Source organism: Coregonus lavaretus, assembly GCF_964263955.1.
Source record: "Coregonus lavaretus genome assembly, contig: HAP1_SCAFFOLD_3494, whole genome shotgun sequence".
NCBI classification, from domain to species: domain Eukaryota; kingdom Metazoa; phylum Chordata; class Actinopteri; order Salmoniformes; family Salmonidae; genus Coregonus; species Coregonus lavaretus.
This window is the reverse complement of record NW_028163155.1, coordinates 26,895-50,000: the sequence shown is the minus strand read 5'-3', so window position 1 is coordinate 50,000 and position 23,106 is coordinate 26,895. Positions and strand designations below refer to the sequence as shown.

The following is a 23,106-nucleotide window of genomic DNA, read 5'->3' as shown; positions in this document are numbered from 1 at the left end:
TATAAACCAGCCTTTAGTCTCCACCCGTAGTATAAACCAGCCTTTAGTCTTCAAATCTTTGGTTGTTTAGAATCCTTAATGAATGGGCGGGGCTAAATGGGTGGGGCTAAATGGGTGTAGACAGCCCTAGGACCATGCCTCAGGACTACCTGGCCTGATGACTCCTTGCTGTCTCCAGTCCACCAGGTCGTGCTGCTGCTCCAGTTTCCACTCTTCTGCCTGCGGCTATGGAACCCTGACCTGTTCACCGGACGTACTACCTTGTCCAAGACCTGCTGTTTTCAACTCTCTCTCTCTATCTCTACCGCACCTGCAATTTCAACCTCTAAAATAGTTCAGTTTATGTGGCAAAACAAGCAAGTGTAGTGTAGAGAATGATTGGGGGCGCGAGGGGGGAGCAGGGGAGTCATTACATACCTTAGAGAGCTATTTATAACTTGTTAGAAATATCCAGATCAACTAGCCCATGTCAGCTAACGTTTTCTAGCTAGGTTTTTTAGCCCATAGATTTTTGTAATGTTTGAGTCACTCAAATATCACATGAATACATATTAGACATGGCAAAATGTATAGAATTGCAGGACATAAGCTTTAAACCTGCTAAATGTTCTCTCTGCCAACAAGAGGGGTGTGAACAGCTTGTGTCATGAATAGGGCTGTGGCGGCCATGACATTTTGTCAGCCGGTGATTGTCAAGCAAAAAACTGCCTGTCTCATGGTAATTGACCGTTAATTAACATAAACACATTTAGCATCTCCTGGCTTCCACACATAGCCTACAAGCCACTGATGCAGACCTTTGGAACATCTACATTTTAAAAAGTCTAATAAAGCCATGTAATATAGCCTACACCTTCACAATAAATCCATTATTTAGTTTAGACAGGTCTAAAGAAACATGATATGAAGAAAATGTAGTCTATTTCAGAAGAACAGAATAGCATACTCTGAGTTGTCCTTATGTTAGGCTCTGATCTGGCTATGCCATATGGCTGTGGGCTACACTAGTTCATTTAGCAGACAAGATTGGCTTAGAATTCCATGGCATTATTTTATAGTATGAAGAATACAACTGAACAAAGCTGAATAAAATAGAAAGGATATTTTCTCCAAACGATTTGAGGGAGTGCGCACATGCGGCTATTCTGTGTTGAGCGGTTAACAAAGAAATAGGTATTCCTATATGGTTAATTTAGAGTTATTAATGTAACTTTAGTTGTTCTACAAACGTTGGGCTATATGTTTTGATTTTTAATACATTCTAAGGCTGCATGATGAGACTAATGATCATTGGGAAAAAAGTCACATGAAAGGCATGAGCTTTGCCTTTTGCGGCCAGTGGCCATTGTGCCCTTGGGCTGAATATAATTCCCTTCTCCCCGCTGCGTGCTGAAGCGCCTCTCACTCACATGGCTCTCAGTCACGTGATCGGGGTCTTTCTCAAAGGTTACTTTGGCCCTGTGTAGCTCAGTTGGTAGAGCATGGCGCTTGCAACGTCAGGGTTGTGGGTTCGTTTCCCACGGGGGGGCCAGTATGAAAAATGTATGCACTCACTAACTGTAAGTCGCTCTGGATAAGAGCGTCTGTTAAATGACTAAAATGTCACATGTAAAGACAGACATCGGGGGCGCAACTGCGCGCGTCCTTAACCAATTCCGAGGCGCATATTGAAGATATTGGAAGAACTGTCCACATTTACTTTTCGTCAGCCAACAAGATGAGTAGGCCTAACGAACAGCAAAAGCACTAGCCTATGTCAATCTACTATCCCCCATAGTACAACAGTTGACCTATTCTGTGCAATAAATTAATTTTCCAATCATAGTCTGGGACAGTTGTGGGATGCAATAGATCCCAAATTACAACCACTAGCATAAAAAAACCCTGTTTTAAGCAATGAGCCTGACGCAACAGATGAGAACGTTTAGCTTAAAATGTTGATATAAACTATTAGGCTATTTCTTCATATTAATAAGCGCAGCAATATGTACACGGCAGTAGGCTATAAGCGCGACTGTTCCATTAGAAGGAAAACACCATTCTCAAAATGACCACAAATGCAATTATGCATGTAATGCTTTTTATTATAAAGGTGCATTTTTATGGTGAAAATTATCTTCCCCAAACCTGTATACCAGTTAGGCTCTAAACCCCTTGTAAAGCGGATTAATGTGCTTCATTTTAAGAAGTTATTTGGCCACTTTAGTTGTGATACAAACTTTATCAAAACATATAGGCCTATGGGCTAGGCTACATGAGGTGTGCGACTATGATTTGAAAAAGTAGCCAAAAGGCGCTGTTTGCCTCAAGCTGGGCATCATTCACAAGTGATAGGCTAATATTGTCACCCATCACACTATTCTTGATTTAATCTTGTCTTTACATTTACTAAATAATATATGTGTGAAATTTGTTTTGATTTAGAATGGACCATTATCATGCACCTGTCTTGAAACAGGGGCAGCGGGAAAAAATAAATGTCATCTATGCACTTAAATAGCGAATGGAGGACGCTTTTCCCGTGGTTTATTTTCATGCCAGCCAGGTAGGCTATACTCCTGTTTTAAAGAGAAGCAATGTGCTTAATATTAGGAAGGTTGAGAAATAAATATAGTAGGCCTAGCCTATAGAAAGCTGATCCTCCTATTTTTAGTAGAGGCCATCACTCTGTTTTCTCACGCAATTGCATAGCCTATAGAAATGTTGCCCAACATGAGCTCATGGGCTCTCATGAAGTGTTTGATTAGATTTCCGATTACATTTGCATTGATGTCAGAGTGATTAGAGGGACAATAGAGAGCTGAGTACCAGGCAGTTAGCAAGTTTGGTAGGCTACTAATGACCAGCAGCAGCATCAGAGCTTGGAGAAGCCTAATTACCGTGACTAAACGGTCACGTGGAATTTGACTGCCATCATGACCCTTGACCGCCGGTGTGGCGGTAATACGGTCACCTCAACAGCCCTAGTCATGAAGGGAACCCCTGCTGTAGGGGTACTATAGTTGGGAAACAGAGCAGAGGGTTGTCCTGGGGTCAGGGGGTTGTCCTGGGGTCAGGGGGTCAGGGGGTTGTCCTGGGGTCAGGGGGTTGTCCTGGGGTCAGGGGGTTGTCCTGGGGTCAGGGGGTTGTCCTGGGGTCAGGGGGTTGTCCTGGGGTCAGGGGGTTGTCCTGGGGTCAGGGGTCAGGGGGTTGTCCTGGGGTCAGGGGGTCAGAGGGTTGTCCTGGGGTCAGGGGGTCAGGGGGTTGTCCTGGGGTCAGAGGGTTGTCCTGGGGTCAGGGGGTTGTCCTGGGGTCAGGGGGTTGTCCTGGGGTCAGGGGGTTGTCCTGGGGTCAGGGGGTTGTCCTGGGGTCAGGGGGTCAGAGGGTTGTCCTGGGGTCAGGGGGTTGTCCTGGGATCAGGGGGTTGTCCTGGGGTCAGGGGGTTGTCCTGGGGTCAGGGGGTTGTCCTGGGGTCAGGGGGTTGTCCTGGGGTCAGGGGGTTGTCCTGGGGTAGAGAGAACATAATCATGGGGGAGCTCCAAGCCCTCCATCACGACTGGCACAGCTACAACTCTACTGGCAAACCACTGCCTTTTCACAGGACAGAGAGGGAGAAGTGAGTGTGTGAGCACCTAAAAACACACAAACAGGTTTTTTTTTTTCTGGATCAAAATGGGGCTCAGGTGGTTGGGGTGGCAGTGGGGTGTGGCCAATTTATAGGCCCTCTTCTTGGCATCAGAGACAAACATTCTGCTGTTTTAAAGCTAACCTCCTGCAATTCTACAGCTTTTGCCATGGGGCAGAGAGAACATTTTACAGTTTTAACCCCCTAGAGTCGATGTCCGCGTCACCCCGGAAATCGAATGAGCATTATATTTTAAAAAAAGAAATCAGTCTGTTTAAGCTAGAGATATGTTTTTTTTTTTGTTGCATGGGCTGCGTCTCAATCCACCTGATCTATTTGCTGTGTTGTACCCCATCCCTGGTCTTTCTTATCTCTCTCAGAGATTATTAACAGAAAACCAGCAGGCTTAAACTCTAGGGCAGGGGTACTCAACCCTTACCCTACGAGGTCCAGAGACTGCTGGTTTTCTGTTCTACCTGATAATTAACTGCACCCACACCTGGTGTCCCAGGTCTAAATCAGTCCCTGATTAGAGGGGAACAATGAAAAAGCTCAGTGGAACTGGCTTCCAGGTCCAGAGTTGAGTTTGAGGGCTCTAGTCTAGGGGGTTAAATCTACTTTCTTGCAATTCTACACATTTTGTCATGGAACTGAGATAATACATTTCAGTTTTAAAGCAAATTTCCTGCAATTCTACACACTTTGCCAATGGCTTATGCCATCTGAGTGACTCATAACAAAATCGAAATCGGTGCCCCATGCCATGACATTTTTAGAATTGCAGATTCTCCCTGACTGTCTAGTTTTTTTTTTTTTGGGGGGGGGGTGATTGTTAGTACTCAAAGATGATCTCATTAAAGTTTAGGACCATTATATTTTCTACATACTTTCTATCTTGTTGTAGTTGTTTAAGTTTACACTGAAAATGTTTTACCATTACATTTTCTTTCTCTCTAAAATAAATAAATAATCATAATAATGTTGTTTTACTGTTTGGACTTAAGACGGCCCGATAAAAGACTTAGGTCTCCCACCCAATACTTTTATATGCAGAACAAAACCTGCACACACACACACACACACACACACACACACTTTCTCCTTTGACTGGAAGTGTGGTTTTGAGCAACAACGTAACCGTGAAGGAAGGAGTCTGCTCAAACAGCCTGGAAAGAAAAACTGCTTTTATTCAACACATACTGGAAGAACCTTTCACTGCCAACCGATCTCCTGGAACCGACTGGGAAAAATAGGACATTCACAGATCAGCTAGATAAATCGATCTGCCCTAACCTTCTCCTCCACGTCAATAACTTAGCATAACTGTCCGGTCTCAAAATCCCTTAAAATGCTACACAGCCAAAATACTGCTGGCTTGTTATCTCTCATCACCAACACTTTTTTTGAGAGAGATGAACATTTCCTGGTATTTGTGTCTTAATCTGCTGTCACTACACATACACCCAATCCACGGGGACTAGTGATATTTAGTGCGTGACACAACCCGTTATTAGCCCACAGTTAGAAGGCGTATTGTCCTTGTGCAAAACGTTGTCCTCTCTTCACAATCCACAAAAATACTTTCCACAGATCGTGTGACACTTCCACAGGCTGTGTTCTGTCCTGTGTGAATGTGGCCCTACTGAAGCCCTGAGCCAGAACAAGACCTGACACTCAATAATTGATGTATAGCATGTACATTACAGTACCATGAATCAGTGTGTGTGTGTGTGTGTGTGTGTGTGTGTGTCCTTGAAGCCAAATGAATACTGCAGTGTTTGACAGTGTAAAACCATGGCTGCTAACTGAGCACTGATTTCCTGATATCAGTCTCACTGTCAAACATAAAGGGTATCTAGGACTCATCAAAGATTTATCAAATTCAAAAACACACACACACACACACACACACAACTATAGCCAACAGAATTCAGGTCAGATACGTATTCTTTATGGAAATGGATTTAGTGGTTATAAGTAATCATCTGTAGAAAGGGGAGAAATACGGGGGTATTTTGAATTAATCTACATTTCTAAGCTTTAAACCATCAACATGGGGTACTATCCATTTACTCATCTAGTCTATGTATAAATCTAGTCACTATTCTGTCATCTGCCAAGTACAGTGAGCTCTATACAGGGAAGTCTATACAGGGAAGTCTATACAGGGAGCTCTATTCTGTTATAGAGCTCACTGTATAGACTTCCCTGTGAGCTCTGTAACAGTGAGCTCTGTAACAGTGAGCTCTGTAACAGTGAGCTCTATAACAGTGAGCTCTGTAACAGTGAGCTCTGTAACAGTGAGCTCTGTAACAGTGAGCTCTGTAACAGTGAGCTCTGTAACAGTGAGCTCTGTAACAGTGAGCTCTGTAACAGTGAGCTCTGTAACAGTGAGCTCTGTAACAGTGAGCTCTATAACAGTGAGCTCTATAACAGTGAGCTCTGTAACAGTGAGCTCTGTAACAGTGAGCTCTATAACAGTGAGCTCTATAACAGTGAGCTCTGTAACAGTGAGCTCTGTAACAGTGAGCTCTATAACAGTGAGCTCTGTAACAGTGAGCTCTGTAACAGTGAGCTCTGTAACAGTGAGCTCTGTAACAGTGAGCTCTGTAACAGTGAGCTCTATAACAGTGAGCTCTGTAACAGTGAGCTCTGTAACAGTGAGCTCTATAACAGTGAGCTCTATAACAGCGAGCTCTATAACAGTGAGCTCTATAACAGCGAGCTCTATAACAGTGAGCTCTATAACAGTGAGCTCCTGGGGAAAGGGCTGTCCAACTTACGGTATTCTCCAACTGAAGTGTCTTCGTTAAGTGGGGCAAAAAAAACAAAAACAGGAAAACAAAAGACACTTAACAAACCCCTAAAAACATCTACATTTCCAGCGGTCAAAACGGTTTGAAATGCCGTCGTAATGAGGCCAGTTTCGTGTCGTAATGAAGTCATTTCAACTAGTTTTGTCCACTGGGTTAGAATTTCAAAAAAGCTCAAAGGCTGCCTTTGCACAGGCAGCCAATGTTGATATTTTCCTAAATTATTAGCAAAAGATCTGATCTGATTGGTCATAAGACCAATTAGTGGAAAAATATCAGAATTAGGCTGCCTGTGAGCCTTTGACTTCGACTGTGTAGCAGCCAGGTGTTGTGGTGTTTACCTGCCATTGCTGATCTGTGGAGGGGAGTGTCTGGAGTGGTCGGAGGGTTCAGAGCGCTTGTCAGGGGAGCGGGACCGGCTGCTACGATGTCTGTCATGGGATCGGTTGGAATGGTCGGACGCCACCGAATGGATATCTGAAATGTCTGTTGTTCAAACACACAAAACACCATACTCAACTTGTAGCTCAATTGGTAGAGCACGGCGCTTGTAACGCCAGGGTAGTGGGTTCGATCCCCGGGACCACCCATACGTAAAAATGTATGCACACATGACTAAGTCGCTTTGGATAAAAGTGTCTGCTAAAAGGCATATTATTATAATTATAATTATAATAATAATAATTATTATTATTATTATCTACACTGAACAAAAATATGAAACGCAACATGCAACAATTTCTAAGATTTTACCGAGTTACAGTTTATATAACGAAATCAGTCAATTGAAATAAATTATTTAGGCCCTAATCTATGGATTTCACATGACTGGGAATACAGATATGCATTATCTGGTATCTGGTCACAGATAGCTTAAAACAAAAGGCAGGGGCGTGGATCTGAAAACCAGTTAGTAACTGGTGTGACCATTTGCCTCATGCAGCGCGACACATCTCCTTCGCATAGAGTTGATCAGGCTGTTGATTGTGGCCTGTGGAATGTAGTCCCACTCCTCTTCAATGGCTGTGCGAAGTTGCTGGATATTGGCGGGAACTGGAACACGCTGTCGTACGCATTCAAACTGCCATCGATAAAATGCAATTGTGTTCGTTGTCCGTAGCTTATGCCTGCCCATACCATAACCCCACTGCCACCATGGGGCACTCTGTTCACAACATAGACTTCAGCAAACCACTCACCCACACTGTCTGCCATCTGCCCGGTACAGTTGAAACCGGGATTCATCCATGAAGAGCACACTTCTCCAGTGTGCCAGTGGCCATCAAAAGGTGAGCATTTGCCCACTGACGTTGGTTACGACACCGAAATGCAGTCAGGTCAAGACCCTGGTGAGGACGACGAGTACGCAGATGAGCTTCCCTGTGACGGTTTCTGACAGTTTGTGCAGAAATTCTTCGGTTGTGCAAACCCAGAGTTTCATCAGCTGTCCGGGTGGCTGGTCTCAGACGTTCCTGCAGGTGAAGAAGCCAGATGTGGAGGCCCTGGGCTGGCGTGGTTATACGTGGTGTGCGGTTGTGAGGCTGGTTGGACGTACTGCCAAATTCTCTAAAACAACATTGGAGGCGGCTTATGGTAGAGAAATGAACATGAAATTCTCTGGCAACAGCTCTGGTGGACATTCCTGCAGTCAGCATGCCAATTGCACGCTCCCTCAAAACTTGAGACATCTGTGGCATTGTGTTGTGTGACAAAACTGCACATTTTAGAGTGACCTTTTATTGTCCCCAGCACAAGGTGCACCTGTGTAATGATCATGCTGTTTAATCAGCTTCTTGATATGCCACACCTGTCAGGTGGATGGATTATCTTGGCAAAGGAGAAATGCTCACTAACAGGGATGTAAACAAATTTGTGTACAACATTTGAGAGAAATAAGCTTTTTGTGCGTATGGAACATTTTTGGGATATTTTATTTCAGCTCATAAAACATGGGACCAACACTTTACGTTGATAATTTTTGTTCAGTATAATATATGCCACTTAGCAGATGCTTTTGACCAAAGCAAATTACAGTCATGCGTGCATAAATTGTACATATGGGTGGTCCCGGAATATGAAAGTACGTTGTTGTGTATTTCAACTTTGACGGGGCTTTCCCTTTCAGCACAATGCATGTACACCCACGACCCTACAGTATTTAGCCTATTACAGCATTACGAAACAACGCGCACACACACACGCGCGCACACACACACACACACACACACACACACACACACACACACACGCGCACACACACACGCGCGCACACACGCGCACACACACACACACACACACACACACACCTATGTAGTGTCCCTCACCGTCTCTGTCGGAGGCGTTGGCAGATGGGATGCTGTCGTCCAGGTCTGGTATGTTCAGCAGCGTAGCTCTCTCGTCTCTCTGCACCACCATCTTCAGCTTGCCCTTTGACCTCTCAATCAGCTTCTTAGCGTCTATCAACGACAGGTTCTCTGTCACCGTGCCGTTGATCTGAGAGGAAATAACCAATTAGTTACAAATGTTAATAATTAACCTAATTAGACACAGCAACCAATTAGCTTGTCTGTGTGCAGGAGACAGTGAGGAAAAACATGTATTTAGCCGATTACAGAACAATGTGCTAAATACCTCATCCCCATGTATTTAGCCGATTACAGAACAATGTGCTAAATACCTCATCCCCATGTATTTAGCCGATTACAGAACAATGTGCTAAATACCTCATCCCCATGTATTTAGCCGATTACAGAACAATGTGCTAAATACCTCATCCCCATGTATTTAGCCGATTACAGAACAATGTGCTAAATACCTCATCCCCATGTATTTAGCCGATTACAGAACAATGTGCTAAATACCTCATCCCCATGTATTTAGCCGATTACAGAACAATGTGCTAAATACCTCATCCCCATGTATTTAGCCGATTACAGAACAATGTGCTAAATACCTCATCCCCATGTATTTAGCTGATTACAGAACAATGTGCTAAATACCTCATCCCCATGTATTTAGCTGATTACAGAACAATGTGCTAAATACCTCCTCCCCATGTATTTAGCTGATTACAGAACAATGTGCTAAATACCTCATCCCCATGTATTTAGCTGATTACAGAACAATGTGCTAAATACCTCATCCCCATGTATTTAGCTGATTACAGAACAATGTGCTAAATACCTCATCCCCATGTATTTAGCCGATTACAGAACAATGTGCTAAATACCTCATCCCCATGTATTTAGCTGATTACAGAACAATGTGCTAAATACCTCATCCCCATGTATTTAGCTGATTACAGAACAATGTGCTAAATACTTCATCCCCATGTATTTAGCCGATTACAGAACAATGTGCTAAATACCTCCTCCCCATGTATTTAGCTGATTACAGAACAATGTGCTAAATACCTCATCCCCATGTATTTAGCCAATTACAGAACAATGTGCTAAATACCTCATCCCCATGTATTTAGCTGATTACAGAACAATGTGCTAAATACCTCATCCCCATTTATTTAGCCAATTACAGAACAATGTGCTAAATACCTCATCCCCATTTCTTTAGCTGATTACAGAACAATGTCCTAAATACCTCATCGTATGGGTGGTCCTCTGTAGCTCAATTGGTAGAGCATGGCGCTTGTAACGCCAGGGTAGTGGGTTCGATCCCGGGGACCACCCATACGTAAAAATGTATGCACACATGACTGTAAGTCGCTTTGGATAAAAGCGTCTGCTAAATGGCATATTATTATTATTATTATTATTATTATTATCCCCATTTATTTAGCCTTCTCCCTTTCCTCCTCCTCCCTCCCTCCCTCCCTCCCTCCCCTCTCACCTTCAGTACTTCGTCTCCCTCCTGTATTTTCCATCCCGGGCCGCCTCCCTCGCTCCCCCTCTCCTAGTCCCTCCCTCCCCAGTACCACACCACCCTCCCCTCCTCTCCCTCTCCCTCTCTCCCTCTCTACCTCTCTCTCTCTCCCTCCCTCTCTCTCTCTCTCTCTCTCTCTCTCTCTCTCTCTACCTCTCTCTCCCTCCCTCTCTCTCTCTCGCTCTCTCTCCCTCCCTCTCCCTCTCTCCCTCTCTACCTCTCTCTCCCTCCCTCTCTCTCTCTCTCCCTCTCTACCTCTCTCTCCCTCCCTCTCTCTCTCTCTCTCTCTCTCTCTCCCTCTCTCCCTCTCTCCCTCTACCTCTCTCTCGCTCTCCCTCTACCTCTCTCTCGCTCTCCCTCTCTCCTCTCTCTCCCTCTCTACCTCTCTACCTCTCTACCTCTCTCTCTTAGTTAAAGAATCACTTTGGCTTCTCACCTTCAGTACTACGTCTCCCTCCTGTATGTTTCCGTCCCTGGCCGCCAGGCTCTCGGGGGAGATGTCCTTCACGAAGATGTGGCTGGCCAGGCGAAGGCCATATTCTGCTTACGGAGTGAACGAAACAGCAACAAAGAGAGTGTTAGCATAGCATAGTATAGCATGATATAGAATGTTAGCACAGTTTAACATGCTATAACATGTTAGCATAGTATAGGATGTTAGCAGTATGGGATGCTATAGCATGTTAGCATAGTATAGCATGTTGACAATCGCTCACGTCTGCTAGCCGGTAGGAGGCTATGGAGCTCTGAGAGGGCAGCAGTTGGTAGCAGCGGTTATCACTAGCATCGCCGGGCCTCGGCACGTACCAGACAACAATGCGCGCCTTTGGAACGTCTACATTTTAAACAGTCTAATAAATCAATTTAATATACACACCATGACAAAGAAATCCATTATTTAATTTAGGCAGGTCTTAAGAAACATTACGATACTATTTATTTTTCCTTCAAAAGAACAGAATAGCATATTTTGAGTTTAACGTTACTGTGCATAGTAAGCTTATATTCCCCTGCCATTTAAATCACAGTCAACACACATATATTTTATAGTAAAAATTAAATAGAAAGTATATTTCCCCGAAACAAACTATTGCTGAGTGTATTGCGAGTGCTCACGTGTGAAACGTGTAGAACAGCAGTTATTCTACAAAAAAAGTGCTATTCTGAAACAGAGCCCATCTGCTCACTATTGAGAGTTGTTTTGGCGCTGTACTCCAGCACTTTGGATTTGAAATTATACAATGACTGAGGTTTAAGTGCAGACTGTCATCTTTAATTAGAGGGTGATTTCATCCATATCGGATGAACAGTTTAAAAATTACAGCACTTTCTGTATATAGTCCTCCCATTTTAGGGGACCAAAAGTATTGGGACAAATTCACTTATACAGTATGTGTATTAAAGTACTAAAAAGTTAAGTATTTGGTCCCATATTCCTAGCACGCAATGACTACATCAAGCGTGTGACTCTACAAACTTGTTGGATGCATTTGCTGTTGTTTGTTTTGGTTGTGTTTCAGATTATTTTGTGCCCAATAGAAATGAATGGTAAATAATGTATTGTGTCATTTTGGAGTCACTTTTATTGTAAATAAGAATATAATGTCTTCTACATTAATGTGGATGCAACCATCATTACGGATAATACTGAATGAATTGAGAATAATGATGAGTCAGAAAGTTACAGATGCACAAATATCATACCACCCAAAAATGCTAACCTCCCCTGTTATTGTAATGGTGAGAGGTTAGCATGTCTTGTGTGTCCGTAACTTCTCACTCAGCATTATTCACGATTCATTCAGTATTATCCGTAATCACGGTAGCGTCCACATGAATGTAGAAGTGTTTAGAAACATATTCAAGCATTTGGGTGTTGCTCTTTGTAACATTTGGAATTCATGAATTATGATAATTTGTTTGGGTGGGAAGGGGAATAGAGGGGTAGGAAAGCGATGTACGTATTTATCATGAAAGAACAATTGTCAAATAAATATTTAGAATGCAGTGACTTTTATTATTTTATCATTTGATTTAGTTACTCGCCTATTCGATCTTGTTTAGCATGTCGATTTTGTCTACCCCCACCGAATGTGTTCATGACACGCAGGTTGGGATACCAAGGCCAACTGTGAACCAAGTATATTAATTTGGGGACAGGTCGAAACACATTTAGCTAGCTTGCTTTTTCTAGCTAATTTGTCCTGGGAGATGAACATGGGTTGTTATTTTACCAGCAGTAAAATACGGTCCCTTTTCTTGTTGTAGCTGGATCTTTGTGGAGTTTTGACCCATTTTGGGTCGCACGGAATTGTGTGTTCTCTACTGCGGCAATTGATCCGCAGATGAATACCTGGTTTTGTTTTTCTTTGATCTTATTTGATTTGTTCTCGCCTTTGTTTATTCTTCTTCTTCTGTGGATTTTAAAAACGGCAGTAACTTGGTAACCAAGCTTAAAGGTGTATTACCGCCACCCACTGGACTGGAGTGCGGACGTCGTTCATCTTTCAATCACCCGGGTGGGTATATGCTTGTAAAAACCAATGAGTAGATGGGAGAGGCGTCAAAATGTCTAAAATGGAACCAAGTTCTGTTTTGGCGCCTGGCTACACAGACGCGCGCGAGCAGATTGGATGAGATGATTGAATAATATGTAGGTGTACATTTATTTTTGCAACGCTCGCGCACGCAATGTGGGCGGTCTGATCAGCATGTTATTCTTGGAAGACATAGACATCGCTTTTATTAATTAATTTATGTGTATGTATACAGTACCAGTCAAAAGTTTGGACACACCTACTCATTCAAGGTTTTTTCTTTATTTGTACTATTTTCTACATTGTAGAATAATAGTGAAGACATCAAAACTATGAAATAACACATATGGAATCATGTAGTAACCAAAAAAGTGTTAAACAAATCAAAATGTATGTTATATTTGAGATTCTTCAAATAGCCACCCTTTGCCTTGATGACAGCTTTGCACACTTTTGGCATTCTCTCAACCAGCGTCATGAGTTAGTCACCTGAAATGCATTTCAAATAACAGGTGTGCCTTCTTAAAAGTTAATTTGTGGAATTTCTTTCATTTTTAATGCATTTGAGCCAATCAGTTGTGTTTTGACAAGGTAGGGGGGGTATACAGAAGATAGCCCTATTTGGTATAAGACCATGTCCATATTATGGCAAGAACAGCTCAAATAAGCAAAGAGAAACGACAGTCCATCATTACTTTAAAAGACATGAAGGTCAGTCAACATGGAAAATGTAAAGAACTTTGAACGTTTCTTCAAGTGCAGTCGCAAAAACCATCAAGCGCTATGATGAAACTGGCTCTCATCAGGACAACCACAGGAAAGGAAGACCCAGAGTTACTTCTGCTGCAGAGGATGAGTTCATTAGAGTTACCAGCCTCAGAAGAAACCTCTACTAAAGGACACCAATAATTAGAAGAGACTTGCTTGGGCCAAGAAACACCAGCAATGGACATTAGACCGGTGGAAATCTGTCCTTTGGTCTGATGAGTCCAAATTTGAGATTTTTGGGTCGACCGCCGTGTCTTTGTGAGACGCGGTGTGGGTGAACGGATGATCTCCGCATCTGTGGTTCCCACCATGAAGCATGGAGGAGGAGGTGTGATTGGGTGGGGGTGCTTTGCTGGTGACACTGTCTGTGATTTATTTAGAATTCAAGGCACACTTAACCAGCATTGCTACCACAGCATTCTGCAGCGATACGACATTCCATCTGGTTTGCGCTTGGTGGGACTATCATTTATTTTTCAACAGGACAATGACCCAACACACCTGGTACTGTATATCCCAACTAACCCTAACCCCGACTAGACAACATATATTGAAAAAATATATAAAACGCAACATGTAAAGTGTTGGCCCCATGTTTCATGAGCTGAAATCAAAGATTCCAGAAATGTGCCATATGCACAAAAAGCTTATTTCTCTAAAATGTTGTCCACAAATTTGTTTACATCCCTGTTAGTGAGCATTTCTCGTTTGCCAAGATAATCCATCCAACTGACAGGTGTGGCATATCAAGAAGCTGATTAAACAGCATGATCATTACACAGGTGCATCTTGTGCTGGGGACAAAATTCCACTCTAAAATTTGCACAATGATGTCTCATGTTTAGAGGGAGCGGGAATGTCCACCAGAGCGGTTGCCAGAGAATTTAATGTTAATTTCTCTACCATAAACCGCCTCCAACGTTGTTTTAGAGAATTTGCCAGAATGTCCAACCGGCCTCACAACCACAAACCACATGTAACCACGCCAGCCCAGGACCACATCCAGCTTCTTTACCTGCGGGATCGTCTGAGACCAGCCACCCGGACAGCTGATGAAACTGTGGGTTTTCACAACTGAAGAATTTCTGCACAAACTGTCATAAATCATCTCAAGGAAGCTCATCTGCGTGCTCGTCGTCCTCACCAGGGTTTTGACCTGACTGCAGTTCGGCGCCGTAACCGACTTCAGTGGGCAAATGCTCACCAACAATGGCCACTGGCATGTTGGAGAAGTGTGCTCTTCACTTATAAATCCCGGTTTCAACTGTACCGGGCAGATGGCAGACAGTGTGTATGGCATTGTGTGGGCGAGCAGTTTGCTGATGTCAACGTTGTGAACAGAGTGCCCCATGGTGGCGGTGGGGTTATGGTATGGGCAGGCATAAGCTACGGACAACGAACACAATTGCATTTTATCGATGGCAATTTGAATGCACAGAGATACCGTGACGAGATCCTGAGGCCCATTGTTGTGCCATTCATCCACCCGCCATCACCTCATGTTTCAGCATGATAATGCACAGCCCAATATCGCAAGGATCTGAAAAAGTCCCAGTTCTTCCAAGGCCTGCATACTCACCAGACATGTCACCCATTGAGCATGTTTGGGATGCTCTGGATCGACGTGTACGACAGCACGTTCCAGTTCCCACCAATATCCAGTAACTTCACACAGCCATTGAAGAGGAGTGGGACAACATTCCACAGGCCACAATCTACAGCCTGATCAACTCTATGAGAAGGAGATGTGTCGTGCTGCATGAAGCAAATGGTGGTCACACCAGATACTGACTGGTTTTCTGATCCACGCCCCTACCTTTTTGTTGAAGGTATCTGTGACCAACAGATGCATATCTGTATTCCCAGTCATGAAATCCATAGTTTCCTAATTTATTTATTTCAATTGACTGATTTCCTTATATGAACTGTAACTCATTAAAATCTTTGAAATTGTTGCATGTTGAGTTTATATATTTTTTCAGTGTATATCCAAACTAACAGTAACCCCGACTCGACAAAATATATCCGAACTAACCCGTAACTCTAACCCAGACTAGACAACACATATCCAAACTAACCCGTAACCGTAACCCCGACTAGACAACACATATCCAAACTAACCCGTAACCCTAACCCCGAACTAGACAACACATATCCGAACTAACCCGTAACCTTGACAACACATATCCGAACTAACCCGTAACCCTAACCCCGACTAGACAACACATATCCAAACTAACCCGTAACCTTAACCCCGACAACACATATCCAAACTAACCCGTAACCTTAACCCCGACAACACATATCCGAACTAACCCGTAACCTTAACCCCGACTAGACAACATATATCCAAACTAACCCGTAACCTTAACCCCGACTAGACAACATATATCCAAACTAACCCGTAACCCTAACCCCGACTAGACAACACATATCCAAACTAACCCGTAACCTTAACCCCGACTAGACAACACATATCCAAACTAACCCGTAACCTTAACCCCGACTAGACAACACATATCCAAACTAACCCGTAACCTTAACCCCGACTAGACAACATATATCCCAACTTTGTGATGCTCACCTTCATTCTTTCGGGACTTGACGAGGGTGACTTTGGCGGGCCGCGGGGGCTGGTTGAGCGAGCGCCGGTCGGAGCGCGGGGAGAGACTCCTCTCCCGTGAGCCGCTGCGGTCACGTTCTCTGTCCCGGTCCCGCCTTCCGGTGCTCCTCCCGCTGCGCCGGGCCGAGGCCCCTCCCACGCCGCTGTAGGCACTGGGGCCGCTGCGTACGGAACGCGTCTCGTATATCTCCTCGTCGTAGCTGTCCTCCTCATCATCCTCCTCATCATGCTCCGACATGGTCTCCCTCTCCCCCAGCCGACCCATGGGCACATGCACCTTCCGCTTCCGTCTGATCGTCTGAAGAGGAAGAAGAAGACAACTTTAGCCCAATGTCACTAGATTACACCCCAATTTCTTTCCCCCATTTCTTCCTTGTAATCTCTAACTCTGTCCCTCCCTCCCTGCCTCTCTCCCTCTCTCTCCCTCTCGTGACAAGACATTAGCCCCATAGAGACAAAATCTAATACATAATAATTGTTGTAATTTATTCTGTGGTAAGCCCCCTGTCACGACATTACACCCCAAACTCCCAGTTCTCTCTCTGGGGCATTCCATGCCCACTGGAAGTGCTAAGATATGACCCCCAGGTTTTAGCAGATGACAGGTTAGTCCCAAACGTGCTATGCTCCAGGTATTAAGATGAAGGAACTGCCCAATTTACTTTAGTAACAGCTGGATTCTATCAGTCAGTCAGTTGTGTCATTTTGTTTACATTTTACACCTTGTTTTGTTGGGGCGACAAAACAAACCCAGGCAAGACCTAATGTAAACAAACCCGGGCAAGACCTAATGTAAACAAACCCGGGCAAGACCTAATGTAAACAAACCCAGGCAAGACCTAATGTAAACAAACCCGGGCAAGACCTAATGTAAACAAACCCAGGCAAGACCTAATGTAAACAAACCCAGGCAAGACCCAATGTAAACAAACCCAGACAAGACATAATGTAAACAAACCCAGACAAGACCTAATGTAAACAAACCCGGGCAAGACCTAATGTAAACAAACCCAGGCAAGACCTAATGTAAACAAACCCGGGCAAGACCTAATGTAAACAAACCCAGGCAAGACCTAATGTAAACAAACCCAGGCAAGACCCAATGTAAACAAACCCAGACAAGACATAATGTAAACAAACCCAGACAATACGTAATGTAAACAAACCCAGACAATACGTAATGTAAACAAACCCAGGCAAGACGTCATAACGTCCTCTTCCTGATAGTTCTGAAGCGGCAGCGACGCTGGGCCACCTTCCTTTGATCAGTGTCAGACAGCTACATTTTCTAAATTAGCTAGCTAGCTCGCCAGTATTCTAGTTACAACAAGCATATGCTACTGTATTATAAAAAGAACAATTTACAAGTCAGCAATGAACATTAGAGCAGTAAAATGTAATTCTAATTTTTTCATAGACAACAATATAATGCAGTAACAACGATAGCGTCATAATCTGCTTCTCCTGCAGCGCAAACACTTGTCTGGAAAAGTCAACCCTTAGAAATAGCCTATAGGGTTAAATTATAAAATAAGTAGGCCATCAAAAGGATAGTAAACTCAACATCCAAGATGAAAACAATTAGCCTGCTAACAACTCCAGCAAAGTTTCAGAGTAAGTGCATGAACAGTTTATTTGGCTGTGTAGTAGGTCTACACCACCGGTATGAACATTTAGCAATGCGCGTGTGGGCTCTATTGGCTGTTTTCTAGCTAGCTCGCTAACTAGCTTCACTTACCAGCAGTAGACAGCTAGCTGGCTTTCGTTGATGATCAGACATTGGCACTGTCCACAGCAGCATGTGGGCACTATCACTAGAATAGCTGTGAGTGACGAGTCTTAGCAAATTGGAAATATTCCCAATCCCTTGCTGAATGAAAAACCACCACACAATTTCCATTTCATTCCAAAACTCATGCTAGCAACAGAAAACTCAAAGAAACTTTGTGACATTCCCGCCGGTGATTTCAAATCTGCACTGCTGTGCATCACAGCTGTAGCACAGACAGACAAACAGCCAGGAGCCAATATATGAACCGTTACCACAAGGATTTGTCAGCTAAATTACACTTTTATTCCATATCACTCAACTCTCATTTCTGAGTCTTTTTTTCAAATAAGAGCGATATAGGTCAGCCTATTTGTATTGTTGATGTGTTGCTGTAGTCGTGGATGGACCAGAGGAACAGATAGGCCTAGAACGTGCGTGAGAAAATGATCAATAACATAGGCTATGCATCATAATTACCTGGAGAATTCCTTAAAACACAATTAAGGACACCTTGTTAAAACGTAATTTGTATCACTTTGAAGTGACACAAATGGCAAATTAAGCTTTCATTGATCAATTTCGAGATATATTAAACAAACAAAAAAATGGCGATGTTTTTATTTTTGACTTATTGAGTCTGGCTTTAACATAGAACTTTTTAAATCTTAGGTTCCTCAAAATGATACTCACAATTTTTGCATTCTTGCCACTTTTCCGTAGCTGCTGGACTGCGTATGCATGCTCCACGTTGTCCATGGAGACAGCGTTGACCATCGTGACTCTGTCATTCTCCCTGGGAAGGCAAGGAGGAGAAAGCAACTTGTAAAACAATGTAAACAATGTCTTTGTAAACAACCAAATGTAAAAAAAAAAAAAATGTTTATTTAATACTATAATTTTGCACCATCCATAGCACCATCTATGAATTTGAGAGAGGTTCCATTTTCTCCAAGCCCATGTGTGTAATTCATCCCAAGAGAAGAGAAGAGGATCTTACTGCAGTAGGCCCTCGGCTGGACCTCCCTTCAGGACGTCTGAGATGACGATGGAGGTCTCACCACTCTGAAAATGAGGGTTATCCCGACCTCCCGAGATGGCTATCCCAAAGCCAAACCCTGGTGCCTGCACAGAGATGGAAAATGGCATGTTAACTGGCTACCCTGGTGCCTGCTGATACAGAGACCCAGAGAGAGACTCAGGAGACTAGCATGTGACGTCAGAACACAATAGTATTCACCACAAAGAGAGAGTGAGGGAAGGAGAGAGAGAGAGAGACAGAGACAGAGACAGAGACAGAGAGAGAGAGAGAGAGAGAGAGAGAGAGAGAGAGAGAGAGAGAGAGAGAGAGAGAGAGAGAGAGAGAGAGGGAGAGAGAGAGAGAGAGAGGGAGAGAGAGAGAGAGAGAGAGCGAGAGAAAGTAGCATGTTAGAACACAACAACTGTATTCATCACTACCACTGAGTTGTATCACAGACCTCCCCAGTCCCAACAGTTACACTATAACGTCACCTTGTAAACAAAGCACTGTATTGGTTCCATAGGGGAGAGTAGCGAACAGCTAGCAAGTTAGCTACTATTTAACAAGAGAACCATCTGCTGTGAACTAAAGTCTGAGGTAGACTAAGTGATAACCGCATATAATATAATATAATATAATATAATAATATGCCATTTAGCAGACGCTTTTATCCAAAGCGACTTACAGTCATGCGTGCATACATTTTTGTGTATGGGTGGTCCCGGGGATCGAACCCACTACCTTGGCGTTACAAGCGCCGTGCTCTACCAGCTGAGCTACAGAGGACCACGCATAACATAGCTACCTTGCAACCGTTTATCCTCTTTCAACAGTAACATATAGTGAGATAGAGTTATTTACAGTTTCTACATTAGGTGAAGGTGAAATGGACAGACAAGGAAATAGGAGGAGTGCAGGAGTGGGGATGGGACATGACAGACGGTGATTTGTATTGACAATCCATGCTTGTTGTGTTCATATGCCCGACCCTGGCCTGTACGGAAGGTCAAGTTGTGTCCTTGTGCTCTACAGCCTGGTGGAAGAACCATGAACACTTTTAAGGGCAAAACAGACAGTGTCGACGAATGGTTAAAAGCGGCGTCCTATCACATCGGCCATTTTCTATTCATTTCAAGACGATTTTACATGTTGAATCATAACCGTTCGTCGGGCACCCAGCAGGTGATCTACTGCGCATGGCCGACGTTCATTAAGGTGTGTCTTGTCCTTCACACAGAGGAGAACCCTGTGACACGTACTCTTTCCACACATCTATTTTACCTGGATCATGTTCATTAGGGTAAACGTTTAACATTTTGCAACGGGAAACAAAAATGCTTGTTTCTTATTGGACAAGTCCCGGTAGTCCCTCCCCGCTTCAGTCAGTTTTATTCCATTTGGTGCCTAATGAACAAGGTCCTGTTATTGTGTGTTCAGTGAGCATACTGTACTTGTACAGCTGGCAGCATGCTGACTAGTGGAGTGGAGGCAGGAGAAAAATAAAATGGAGGGAAGTAGCACAAAATGGAGGGAGGCAAGGGCACAGATAGAGGAGAAGGTGCTTCAACCATCACACAGACAGAGGAGGGGGTGAAGAGAGAAAGGAGAGGGAGATCGAGAGCGCTCATATACAGAACATATCTGAGCACGTTTTGAGTTTAAATGCAGCCAACTTTTTATTCACCATAACAGGAAAATGAACGCGTTAAATTAAGTATGGCGAGCTGCTAAATTACTGTTGTGAATGTGAAGAAATGAAAGCAGTGCATTTCTGTCGGATTTAGAGCTTGCTCTCACACGTCAGGTTGCCATGACAAGACAACGATTGCAACAACAGGGTCAAAGTTGAATGTCTCTTGCTCAGTGGCGGCAAGCATGGTGATATAAAAGGCGATTGCCGACAAGAATGTGGAAAAAATTTGTCTGTTTGAAAGGGGACCATATAAACATTGCCCTTTTTTGCTGTTGTTGTCAACATACCACAAACCCTATGTGAATTAGGTAATACAGTGCATTCGGAAACCTGTTTTTGCTTTGTCATTATGGGGTATGATGTGTGTAGATTGATGATGAAAAAAATGCATTTAAACAATTTTAATCAAAAATCAAAAAAGTCAAGGGGTCTGAATACTTTCCGATTGTACTGTAGTGAGAGGGTGATAGAGAGAGAGGGGTAGAGAGAGGGGGGTAGAGAGAGGGGGGTAGAGAGGGTGATAGAGAGAGGGTGATAGAGAGAGGGGGGTAGAGAGAGGGGGGTAGAGAGGGTGATAGAGAGAGGGTGATAGAGAGAGGGGGGTAGAGAGAGAGGGGAGTAGAAAGAGAGAGACAAGGAGAGAGAGAGACAAGGAGAGAGAGAGAGAGAAAAGGAGAGAGAGAGAGAGAAAATGAGAGAGAGAGAGACAAGGAGAGAGACAAGGAGAGAGAGAGACAAGGAGAGAGAGAAAGAAAAGGAGAGAGAGACAAGGAGAGAGAGAGAGACAATGAGAGAGAGAGACAATGAGAGAGAGAGAGAAAGAGAGAGAGAGAGAAAATGAGAGAGAGAGAGAGAGAGAAAAGGAGAGAGAGAGAGAGAGAGAGAGAGAGAGGAGTAAGAGACAAGGAGAGAGAGACAAGGAGGAGAAAGAGAGAGAGCGAGAGAAGGTAAGAGAGAGAGACAAGGAGAAAGAGACAAGGAGAGAGACAATGAGAGAGAGAGAGACAGGAGAGAGCGAGAGAGAGAGACATGGAAAGAGCGAGAGAGAGAGACAAGGAGAGAGAGAGAGAGAGAAGAAGAGAGCAAGACAAGGACAGAGAGAGAGAGAGACAAGGAGAGAGACAAAAGGAGGGAGGGAGAGAGCGACAAGGAGGGAGAGAGAGAGAGAGAGACAGGTATCCTATGTACTACCCACCCTGTGTAGAGTTACTGTGTGTTGTTCCCATATGACGGTCTCCTCCATTGCTGCAGTCTGTAAAAAGAAAATAAAGTTATTTTCATCATCACTCCAATTAGTGTCAGTAGCCCCCAGGCTTTTAGACGCATTCATTTAGAAAAATTAACTTTCCAACCTCAATATCTAAAAATACATTTCAGAACCCCCAAAAAATAAACCACACACAATTGTGCCAGTGTTTTAGATGAGCCTATCATGGATCGGCTTGTGGAGCTACATCCTCTGGCAGGGATGTAGCTCAGTTGATAGAGCATGGCGTTTGCAACGCCAGGGTTGTGGGTTTGATTCCCACGGGGGGCCAGTATAAAAAAAACAAATATGTATTCCCTAACTGTAAGTCGCTCTGGATAAGAGCGTCTGCTAAATGACTAAAATGTAAAAATGTAAAATGTTGTGACGGATTAGTGGTTTTCCTTGTATCAGGGTTCATACACATTTTGACAGATGGAATTTCATGACTTATCCGTGATTTTTAACCACATTTCCATGACCAACAATTGGCGGCGTCTCTATGTACGTATAAAAAAAGTAAGTGTAATGTGGTATCGACACTGGGAGGCCGCTCTCTGATCCCATTTACCATCTCCTGTGGTCGAGCAAGGCACTTAAACGCCACAAAGTAGAATCCCTTTTAGGCAACAGTATAAAACACGTAGTCAACCCTCAGTCTGGAGAGCTGCTGGGTGTGCAGGCTTTTGATCAAGCCCTGCTCAAACACATCAGAGACAGTTTATCAAGGTCCGGTTGAGCAGCTCATTTCTAAAAAGTGGTTTGTTAGAGGGGGACTGGACTAAAAGCCTGCACACCCATTAGCTCTCCTGGAGGATGGTTGACCACCCTTGATGTAAAACATTGCAACATTGCAACCAAATACATTTCGCTCATTTAATATAGCTCGAATGGCTATGGTAGGCTACAAAGATTTTAATTCACCTGAAGCAAGCCCACAAATCTTCAGGAAATGTACCTTTTCTAGTTTAGTCATATTTATCTTAGCTACAAGTGTTTACTTTGTAGGCTGACTAGTATCTATTGAGTTGCAATGTCCCATACATTGGATGGCCAAATCAACTGGAAGTATCTACAAAACAAGTTTTGAAGCCACATAATCCAAAAGGAGGGCTACATTTTTTCCTAAAATTAATGTTCACGATTCACAAATT

The 23,106-nt window shown here is 43.6% G+C and overlaps 1 protein-coding gene across 1 annotated transcript in view; it reads right to left on the bottom strand.

Moving 5' to 3' along the window:
- LOC311118434 (tight junction protein 1-like) overlaps positions 1–21,954 on the bottom strand; it is a gene marked incomplete at its 3' end in the record, with an annotated part of 30,568 nt that extends 8,614 nt beyond the window's left edge. Inside the window, exons 1-7 of the mRNA XM_084193235.1 lie at positions 21,902–21,954; positions 18,993–19,117; positions 18,686–18,788; positions 16,186–16,522; positions 10,733–10,836; positions 8,742–8,910; positions 6,759–6,903 (exon numbers count right to left, since the gene is read on the bottom strand). Of these exons, the coding sequence (XP_084049361.1) occupies positions 6,759–6,903; positions 8,742–8,910; positions 10,733–10,836; positions 16,186–16,522; positions 18,686–18,788; positions 18,993–19,117; positions 21,902–21,949 (1,031 nt within the window). The remainder of the gene's footprint in view (positions 1–6,758; positions 6,904–8,741; positions 8,911–10,732; positions 10,837–16,185; positions 16,523–18,685; positions 18,789–18,992; positions 19,118–21,901) is intronic.
- Between the last annotated feature and the right edge of the window lie 1,152 nt (positions 21,955–23,106).